Below are 11,305 nucleotides of genomic sequence, written 5' to 3' on the forward strand. Positions count from 1 at the left end.
GCCTCTGCCGGAAAGCCCGCGCTCTCCCTGAGGAAATCTTGGCTTCTGGCGTGGAGGGGAGGAGGTAACGCGGTGGTCCTCTTCGCTACTAATAAACAGTAGCGTCTTTCGTGGGCAAGGCCCTTTGGGGGTTCGATTGCGTCTGAGCTGAGGGGGGTGTATCCTCAGCAGTCAGTCGAGCCGGCCTCAGTGGCCGCTGCATTGGCTGAAAAACTGCGAGTTTGGTGGCAGATGCCAAAATACCGCTGGTCTTTTTAAAGACAGTCTCTCCAAGGATGTATGTTGTGAAGTGGAGGGACCTCATCAGCCTTACTACCTTATCAGGAGCGCCAGACTCCACTGCAGCCCGTCTTTGCCAGCCACCTTGGGAGTCTGCCCAGGAGAAGATGCAGAGGGGCTGGCTGGCCTCCTGCAGCTTCTTGCTGTGGCAAGGTCTCCCATACAAAGCATCATGTTGCTTTTGTGTTTGTTCTCAATCTGTATTGACTTCCCAAAGTCACACCTGAATTGCTAGTAGGAGTGAAAACTAAACTTACAGCTCTGATCTCTGTTTTTTTCTGATACAAAAAAATCAGCTCAGTTTCCATTCATTGGCATGTGCAATAATCGTGTATCCAGGTTAAAGACTGGCAAATACAGGTTGAACTTGATACATGGAAAATGAAACCATTATGCATATAAATATTAATTGCCATAAATATCAAATGCCATAGGGTGTTGAGTGTGGTTGAGTACCTTAACACTGGGATGTAAAACAGATTCCTGAAATAACAATTATTTCTGCAGTGATGCTTAATGTACTACTCTGTGTAGTTTACATGCAGATGAAATCTCCATCAGCAGAATTAATAAAACTCACAATATATGTGGTACTTGTTTTGTATGCATTGCTCTGAAGAAATTTTGCAAGCTTCAGATGCAGTACTTTCATGTGGCAAAGCCATACAAAATTTAAATTGGGAGAATTGGGTTCTTAGTATCTGCTGGAAAAGAATAGGGGAGTTGAAAAGATCACTGCAATATTGGTGCTGTAGATTTCTGCTGTGCATGTAATTGAGAGGAAGATTTTTGCCTGATTCCAGGAAAATCTCTGCCATGCTTGCTTGGGCACAGAAATAAAAGGTCTTTTACCTCAACTTTAGTCAGAACACTACAGTGGCAAAAGTAACTGAAATGTAATTTACAGTGCTAGAAAGCCCATGGGTTTAATCTCATGGTTGCTTCCCAAGGCCAGAGTACATACATTCTCAGTTACCGCTGCATGTGTGAATTTTGAACAGTAGCAGCAGCCAACTGCTGTCATGGCAATGTGGAAGCACTGTGTCATTCAGCACATTTTTTACTAGGGGGCAGCAGAGCCTCAGTGAATTCGCTGAAGATCATTTTGCTTTGATTTTCCCAGATTTTAAAGAGAGAGTTGGTAACATTCAGAAGTCAATACATTGGTGTGTGCCAGCTATATATATATTTTTTTTTTTTACAACACTATCCTGTGCAGGATTAGTGACTAGCCAGTTTGTGAAGGCAAGGTTAGAATTCTTGCACAGACAGCTGGAGCATGGGATTCCTGGGTGGAAAATATTAGTTATTTGCCCGTATATGTAATACCTTCTAGGCATGTAATGTGCTCAGAACACACACATACTCTGCTCCCAATTTCTGCCAGACCAGCTCCAGCTCCTAACCATTTTGTAACCTGTGACACAATTGTGAGAGGTATCACTAGAAACATTTGTGATTTGTGGAGAAGGCTTACAGTTTGCTGCCAAGGTGGTGACAAAGGAAACAGCATCTTTTACAACCGCTGATTTAATAGTTCTCTGGTTAAGTTAAATTGAGTTCAATCCCCAGCCTTCAAACACCTATGTACTTAAATCTGTTAATTTGCAATTGCAAATAGACTCCATTAATTCAATAGTTACCGCATTGTTGATTTTGGTGGGAAAGCTCACAGTAATAGAAGGTGTGCATGTATTTAAGTTTTTGACAAGTTAAGTTTTGCTTCCTATCAAAACTGCTTCATCATCGATTACAGTTACCGAAAAAGTCTTTCTTTTAAAGTTGTTGAAGAAAATTCACTGGTTCCTTAGAGCCTTGATAGCTGTTCCCTTCAGTACACAGATTATATCCCAATTTCATGTAATCCTTTGCTGGCAAATGCAAGACTGTTAGGACTTGCTGTTCCAAAGCATTTATTGTACTGTATGGATGGATCCTGGCCTTAATCATATCTCATAGAATGCAAATCCTGCAGACATGGGCAAGGAGCAGACTTTGGGCTATATAAATAGTCCTGACGTGGGGCTGGCAATCTTTCTCCCCCAACATGTCTGAAAATCATTTGCTACATGTGTGTCAGAAGCCTTGCCTCCCTTACAAGATGAGAGTCATTGGATGGGGTCTTTCTCCTTTCTCAGAGGGGAAAACATGAGCAGAGTTTGCCATTATCACAAAAGATGCAGTCAAATTCCCTGCATTTGGGGAAATTGCAGGTATCAGCACACTCAACGTGCAAGAGACAGGCCTTTCTCTGGGAAAAAAAAACACCTTTGTGAGCATGGTGTCTCAACTGTCAGGTGGCTTCTCGCCCAGTGCTTTCCCACGATGTGTGCTGTGGCTTGGCAGAGGACACAGCTTCCTGGTAATCCCCCAAACACACCTTCAGTTTTGCGCTGAGTTTGGAGGCTGCCTGCATCACCTGTCCCTGCTTTCGTAAGAGGCTGCGTCACTAGCCTGAGCAGAGGGTTCCCAGCTCTGACTGAGTACCAGAGGGCAAGAACAACTCAGCACTCCCAGTTTGAGTAGTAACCACCTTGCACCCCTTGAACCTGACAGCAGTGGGCTGTATTGACAGGGGCATAGCCAGTAGATGGAGGGAAGGGCTTATTCCCCTTCTTGCAGCACTTAAGAGCCTGCATTCGGAGTACTGCATGCAGTTTTTCACCTCACCCCTCCACTCCCCCTGCCGAGTGCAAGAAGGATATGGACCAACTGAAGTGGTCCGGTGGAGAGTCACCAAGATGGTCAGGGCCTGGCGCTTATGACTGTGAGAAGAGTGTGAAGGAACTGGGCTTGCTCAGGCTGCAGAGGGGAAGGCTGGGGTTAATAAATGAAAAAAAGTTTCCCCCTGAGGACAGGCAGGCAGTGGAGCAGGTTGCCCAATGAGGTTGTGCAGGGCTCCGTCCTTGGGGGTTTTCAGGACCCAACTGCAGAAAATCTTGGTCTGATCCCAGAGGTGGCCCTGCTTGGGGCAGGTGGTTGGACTGGAGACCTCCCAAGCTGCCATCTAACCCGAGTGATTCTCCACGAGGCTCAGGTTCTTCTACAAGTGGAGGTACATGGTTATGTCTTTTTCTGTCTGAGGTGCAATGTTAAAATTTATCTGCAGATTTCACTTCTTAGCTTACAATATATAAAATGAATTTGTACCAATGCTTTCTAAAACAGTCGTTCCACGTTTTCTTTGTTCGTTAAGAAAGCATGTACTGAATTAGTCTGATCAGTCTGTCTTACTTTAAGCACCTCCTTGTAGAGTGCTATCACAGTCAAAACTGTCCATCCCGTAACAGCTCTTTCTGGCCAAACCAGGCAGACTTAAAGAAGTCCCATCTCTCTCTTAGCTGTTGTCATGCCTCTGACTACTGAATATGTTAAATAACTCAGTAAATGAATGTTACAACATAGCTCTTGTTATCTGAGGTTGAGAAAACATCAGAGTACAGCAGGCTAGGAAAGTGCTCTGTGATACTAGAGACGTTTTCCACACTGTACGACTTCAGCAAAGAATATCCGTTGAAAAGCGAGGTATCCAGAAAAGAAATATATACAAGCATTTGTCTGTCTTTATTGTGCATCACAGGTGAATCTTCTTTTTCGTTGCTGCTACTGGAGATCGTTACACTCTGCTCTGGAAATCGTCCCTTGATCTTATTTACCCGGAGCTTTCGAACTCCCCAAATGGCCAAGTACTCTGTCGGGAGAGCAGTGGTGCCACAGAAGGACAGCTTCAAATCCCACACCCTTGTGAAGTTGAGGAGCATCTCCAGCACAGAAGTGTCTGTGAACCAAATGGTCAGGTGGTTATTGTAGGTAGTTTTTTCCATGGTTGAAGGCAGCACCGTTTTGCAATTGCACATCAAGTTTGCCAGGCAGTAATCACAATCACGGATATCCACTGAGCAGCTGCAGTTGCGAATTGTGTTTTCCTTAGTGAAAATTAGCGTATGGTTCTTCTGACTTCTCACAAAACTGCCAGTGATGTGTATGCCAAGGAAGCCAGCCAAAATGAGAGCCAGCCAAAAGGAGAAAGCAGAGAAGGCTATGGGCTTCATTAGTACTGGTGCCAAGCTGCCAAGTGTCTCCTCCTTTTACTCAGTGAATTATATCACTTGGCTTTACCTACTGAGGAAAAACAAATTCTTTATTATACTAAAGACCAGTCAATGGTTCATACTACTTTGCTTTTCCCACTCGTTATCTGTCTCATCTATTCAGAACCATATTGCAGTTTTGCAGGTTGCCCTGCATTAGATGGGAAGCGCAGCTAAACTGATTCAGAAAAATGAATTGTGAGTCATATTTGGGATTCTTCTTTCACACCTCTTTTATTCTAAATGGTTTAATCTGCTTATGGCACAGCTTGGACACCCTCATCTCTATGCAGGCAGCTCCTCAGCCTTCCCAGTGTAAAGGTAAGGGCAGGACTCCTGCTCATTTCTCCTTTCTCTTTGTCCACTTCCCAACAGATAGGGTTGGCAAATGACCTTGTTCTCCACTTCACCGAATGAAGCAGTCTGAGAAGAGCTGAAGAGAAACATTTTGTTTTACACCTGAATTGCTAAGTAAGGGTTGTGATAAACTTCCCTTTAAACTGAGTGTGGGATATACTGGGCAAAAGGAAAGGGAGAAAGGGAGAAAAAGAAAGAAAGAAAGAAAGAAAGAAAGAAAGAAAGAAAGAAAGAAAGAAAGAAAGAAAGAAAGAAAGAAAGAAAGAAAGAAAGAGAAAGGAGAGAGAGAAAGAAAAGAAAGAAAAAGAGAAGGAGAGAGAAAGAGAAAGAAAGAGAAGGAGAGAAAGAAAGAAAGAAGTTTGTCTGATTTGACTATAAATGTTTTGAAGTACCAAGAGACACTACAGCCAAATTTTGACCAAAAGTGTCAGGTCCTAGTGAAGGCAGCAGTAGGGCATGCACTTGGCAGAATTTAGTCCTTAGAATGTGAAAAGATTGATGCATGTCTCCAGCACCTCAGAAAACATGGCAATGCACCTACAGTTTTGGAGAAACTTAGCAGATAAACAGGAAAATAATAAAAACACAAGTTGTTTTTGTCTGTTATTCAATCTTCCATCATTTGACAGTGGAATCTTCTGCTATAAACTCCATGGTCATTTAATAGACAATTAAAGAAAAGTGTCTTTTGGAGCACACTAAAGAATCATTAGCACTATCATATGCATGGTAGTTTACCAGGTATGTGATTTAGACCTAAAGGTTTTCAGCTCAGTTCCTGCTGAAAATTCAAGTGACACTGTCCTTTGACTAATATTATATTTTTAAAAACCCACAAGACTGCATCTTGACAGAATAGTTTGTATCTTGCTTTCCATATTTCTCACTTATAGAGGATTTAGTAGTCTAGCCTGCCTTTTTTTCTTTGAAATTCAGTCTCCTGTCAGTGAATCTGTAGAAACTGTGATGGTTCGTAAATGACTAGGACTTTGCCATCCATGGGAAAAGGAAGGAAAGGGAGAGTTACATGCACATGGGAGAAAAATCTGTACATAAGAAATGGTGGACTCTGGGCCAGACATTACCGCCGGATCTTTTCCAGGAATGAGATCTTTAGCTTCTGATAGGCAATTACATGAAAACATCAGCTCATTGCCTACCAGCAGTCGAAAAGTAATTAAATTGCTAAGATGTAATAGGAAAATAGTGGAAAAAAAGACACAGTGCTGTTGAGCTACTGCACGAATCACTTCTTTGCTGACACTTGCCTGTTATGTGCAGTTCAGATCCCACCATTGCAGAAAAAATATCACAGGACTGGAGTTCAGAGAAGAGCAACAAGAGTGGCCAGATATGGAAAGGCTTCCCTTTAAGTAAGGTGGGACTAGATAAGGTAGAACTGTAGGTGGGAAAAGAGATGGTTGAGACAGGATATGGTGGTGACCTATAACAGCATTAATAACACCGAGATGGTGGGTGAGGATCAGTTTTTCACTGCTTCTTCCTAGAACAAGAGCGAGACATCTAAAATAAAAGCAGCAGGGTCACAGCTGACTTGTTGGTCCTTAGCAAAGGATGTTGGGGGTGTGAAAAGCTTTCACTAATTCAAGGCAGGACTGGGTAAGTTTAGTGGGGAGAAGTCCACTGTGGTTGTCATGTACCCCGGCACCACACCTGGCTACAAAAGGCCCTGTGCTGAAAATAGTTGGATGCAAAGAAAGTTACATCAGTAAGCATTACACATTCTTGTCCTATTTCAGATCTCTCCTATGCACCTTCTTAACCGCTGCACATGGAGATGGCTACTTGACTAGATGGATCTTTGGTCTGACAGGTTATGGCCATTCTTATACAAGACCTATATAGTGTAAATGCACGCAAACTGACTCAGCCATGATTTAATTCTGTATGTACTCCCTGAATGTAGTGTGTTGCTTTCCTAAATGGAGGATACAGACATTGTAATGCTTAAATCAAATATTTAATCCATGTTGTGGAACATACCAGAAATACCAGTCCAACTGTTAGCTAATGTTTAACTTCAAAGTTAAAGTCATCCAAGCTGTAGCTGTTCTGGTATCATTACTGCTAGATTATTTTGGTCTCCAGTATCTAAGCATCTAATCATGCATCACAATGAAAATCCTATTAAACCTCCACACTATGCTTATTTTCTCAGCCCATAACTGTGGCTAACAGTTCTGATAAATCCGAAACCTGTAATATCACCACTGTTTCACAACTCAGGGAAATTATTTGGATTTGTCTGTTTTGGAGAGAATATTTGCAAGAAGAATTCCTAGACAATGTTAGCAATATGAGTTTGAACTAAGTGAAATAATTTTTAATTGAAGACTTAGCTCTTCTGCATTTCAGACCCCCATCTGCGTCAAAAGGATTGATACTGCTTTTTCCATATAGCATGTGAGGACTTAATAGTCATAAACATTAGAATAAATTACTTTCATGTATCCTCATTAGTTTTAACTCTTGATTCCTTTTCATATTTTTTTGCCAGTACCTGAGGAGTGGAGATCCTTTAGTTCTCTACTGTCTTGCCAACCAAAGAAAATTCTTTTTCAAGTTTAGCTTAGCTGATAGCATTTGGGCTTCGTGCATCAAAATCCAAACAAAATTCTAAAACTTGGCATTCCAGGAAATGTTATCTCCAGAAATACTTGCTATCCTCTTCTGCTCCCTGCAATCAAAAACATTCCTATCAATTCCATTCTCGTTATTTAGTTTCTGTGGGGCTTTGGAGAGTGGTATGTAAGCAGTGAAATATATGTTGCAGGTTGTCAGTCCATGAAGTTTCCAAGTCATCTGCAATGCACCTTTACTTAAGCTACCAATTATCTACAGAAAAATGTGCATTATGTGGCTCTTAATCAAATTACTTTGCTGTCTGCACTGGTTAAGGCTTGGGAAAAGGTTGGCTTTAATTTTAGGGGTGGAGGGAGCTGCCTTGCAAGGGAAAAGCAAGGTAAAGCATAGATAAAACTTAACCACACTAACTTGCTGACTCTGAGTTGTATCTTTTTGAATTATTACTGCTGTCAAGACACTATTAGAAGGGAGGGGGTCAGAACTTAGCAAGAGGTTCTTTTCACTAAAAGTCTGGGGAGAGGTCTTCAGCTTGTCTTCTCTAGGACTGCCTCAGAAGAGTCTGAGTTTCAGTAAGGAAGATAAAGAAGAATGGGAAGCAAAAGTCTCAGATATGACAGTTGAGGGGACTTTGCCAGGGCAGAAGATGTGGGGAAAAGAAAGAGGATCAAAGAGCATGGGCCTGAAAAACAGGGCCAGGGCCTGAATGTATGCACTGCAGGATGACGTCTTGTTATTATGAAGAAAAATGGTTGAGGTGTTTTAGGTTTAATCTTTGAAAGGACTGGAACACAGATTTGTTAATATTTTGGTTTGTTGGTTTTTTTTAAGTTGTGTTGATGTCACGATGAGCTACACAAAGAATAAATCTTTTGTCTCTCAGGAGGTACTTTTGAAGTTGCAAAAGCCAACAGAGTTATTTTCAAAAATCTTCCTGCTTTGCAGATATTCCTTATATTTTGGATTGCTTGTAATGCAAAGGTGCCTTCAGTAGGGCTCCTGGAGATACCCAAAAGCCCTTTGTTGTAATACTGCCATTAAGCTAAAAGAAAGTATGGGGTGATTCTCATGCCTGTTGTGGGTCTGTGTCCTCCATCATCTCCAAATTTACAAGGAGTGGTGGAGTATCTTCAGAAAACTGGAGAATTTGGGCTGTGGAATACATCTTTGCACTGTGCTCTATCTCTGTGCATTACCCACTCCCCTTAACAGAGATAACTTACCCGTTGAGCTCACTAACCTATAGACCTGAGCTCAATAACCTATAGAAACCCCAAAAATCCATTAGATCATGCTAAATGTAATGAATTTCCATACAATTTTTCTAGGAAAGATTGGTGGGTATACTGCCTTTTCTTCCCTAATTTTCAAATCAGGCTTAGCTAGACTTCCAGTATAATCAGTTCATATTCAGAGACTAAGCAACAGACTCATCATATGCATTTAATATGCATGTGTTTGACTAGTTCTGCAGCCTTCTTCCTTGATTATGGCTAGGAGACAGCATTTCAGTGATAACCCAACAGACTCAGTCTATGTCTTTTTTCTTCTGTGCTACCAACTTTGGCAAAAGGAGGCTTACCATACAGTTATGAAGAAAACATCTGTGGGTGTCATTTCTACTTAAAACTTTAAAAATCTATAGCTATTTAAAGACTCATCCACCTGACCCAATGGATTTTACAATTTGTTTCCATAAGCAATTTGGTATTTCCTTACATAGCAGGTATAGCAGTCCTGTAAAAATCATACAAGCATTTCTCAGCTTTCCAGTTTGTACGAGAAGATTGCTGAACTCAAGAAACGAGAACGGTATTTCAAATCTGAACTTGGCAAAATGTGAATGCTCTTCCCTCACAGGTGGGTAACCAAAACCTACCTGCTTTTATGTATCTATTCTGGTGCAAAGAATAACTCCTCTGTCTATAGAAGCTCAAGCTAAGAAGGAACTGGTCTGCATTTTGCTTGCATATAATTGTTCAATTTTTTAGACAGTCATTCTTGTCCAACCTTATACTCTATGTTCATCAGTTTTTGAAAGTGGCTGGAGTAATACAAACGGTAACGCATTTTCATATCAGAAGCGATTGAACTTGTTTATTAACCAGTTGCACCATCTCAGTTGGGCTGGTTGATAAATTCATTTTGACTAGAACACACAATGGGTCTGTAGCCTAAGAGCAGAATGTGCTGTAGGAGTCTTGTGCTATCGCTGAAGGTTTGGCTTAAACTTTCAAGTTAAAGAATCTAGAGCTCTACCAGGCAGCAAGATGACCTCAAGCAGAAGTAATACCACCTTGGATTTATCTCTTTGTCCAATGCAGCAAAGAAGTAATTTGTCCAAACAGATGGTGGTTTATTCCGACAACACGGTTTCTTCATGATGATATTATTTCTAACATCCCAAACAACCATGAGGTTGTTTCAAATGAGGCATAGGTGGGATATAATAACGTGCCCTTCACCCAACTGCACTGATACTTTTTCTAAGTTAGTCTCATACAGTCAGCTCACAATTACACAGTGTTTTGAAATTAAGCACTGTGATTGCAACTTGTCCTTTTATCTGCTACTGGTCAGGTTTTTTTACAGCTGCAACCTTCAACAAATCCACCCCCTGCATAGGTAAACTGGAAGTAAAGCCCACTTTCCTTCCTTTGCCATCTTTACGTAGTTCCTGTTTTGGAAATACAGTTAGAAGTGGAAAAAACAAAAGGTGAATAAAACTAGTAGATAGATAGCTCCTGAGCCATGCTCCCCACGCTGCCTTGTTCTTCAGACTCACAATGTGATCAGCATTTGCTGTTTGAGAACTAAGTGGAAAATTAAATAAGTGTACGAGAACAACTCAGTGCCTTGAATAGTAATTAGAATGTGTTGCCCAGAGGTCTTTCCTTATACCTGCTTTTTCTTATGCCTGGTAAGCAGTCTTCACTGAGCAGTGGTAAGAGTACCTCTACCTTATGGGAATTACTGATCGTTGATTCAATTCTCCTCCAAGCAGCTGACAAGTGTTTCCCCAGGGGTTACCTGCTGATTGCAGCATTAAAACACCTTGGAAGGGTTTTGAAGTGTGGATTTTGGTTTCTATGAATTGAAGAGATACCTCAGTTCAGGTATCAGAAGGCAAAGATGCAGCAATTACAAAAAGCATACTGATAGAAACTCTGCCACTGCAAGGGCTTTCTGGGAAACGGGGAGGAGGAAGTGGGGTATGTTCAAGATCAAGAGATTCTTAATTGGCCTGAAGATGTTAATCATCACGAAGGTTTTGATGATTGGTACCATCTTCTTGATTTTCATCTGGCAGTTAAGCTTCCTGAAGTCCAAAGCTGCCATCCAATTTTCCTCATAGAAAAGTCTCCCTTTACATTGAGGGGAAGCTCTTGCATCACCCCAGATTGGAGGACTTTTTGTTATAACCAGATCTGTTTAGCTGAATACCTGGAGAACAGGGAAGAAAGGTCAGCTCTAAGCACCAAGAGCAATTCTGTAACAACTTAATAAGTCTGTAGTAAATCATGTCTTTAGTAAAGCTACCTGGATACAGCACCTAAACCCCAGAGTACAGGCTCAGCAGATGCAGGTGGATGAGTATGGTGGAACAAGGAGGTAGCTGTGGGCCAAGTAGGCAGCTGTACAGAGAAGAAAGGGGAAAGGTGGTGGTAAGGGGCTGGGTGGAGGAGAGACAAGTGCAGCCCAGAGGTGGAGTGGAGGAATGAAAGAGAAGGAAGGATTATGAAGCCTTCCTCAACAAATCAGGAAGCTCTTTAATAGGGCAGAATATACAGAGAGAGTACAAAACTGAGGTCCTGGGGCAGGTTTTTCACTAACTTTACAAGCATGTCTTGACAGAAAGTAAAAGAAAAGGAACAACATTTCTCTAGTCACCCATTCTGCTTCTGCTTTGGCTCCTGATTTGATCCTGATTTGGATTTATATCCAATCCAATATTCTTTGTTCAGTAATGAGCT

The 11,305-nt window shown here is 41.6% G+C and overlaps 1 protein-coding gene across 1 annotated transcript; it reads right to left on the reverse strand.

Moving 5' to 3' along the window:
* Positions 1-3,659: 3,659 nt before the first annotated feature.
* EPCIP (exosomal polycystin 1 interacting protein) lies at positions 3,660-4,331 on the reverse strand. The gene has a single exon (XM_074157818.1). It carries the CDS (start codon positions 4,329-4,331, stop codon positions 3,660-3,662), a length of 672 nt encoding a protein of 223 aa, XP_074013919.1.
* Positions 4,332-11,305: the final 6,974 nt, after the last annotated feature.

This window comes from Numenius arquata, chromosome 1, assembly GCF_964106895.1.
Source record: "Numenius arquata chromosome 1, bNumArq3.hap1.1, whole genome shotgun sequence".
Lineage (NCBI taxonomy): Eukaryota > Metazoa > Chordata > Aves > Charadriiformes > Scolopacidae > Numenius > Numenius arquata.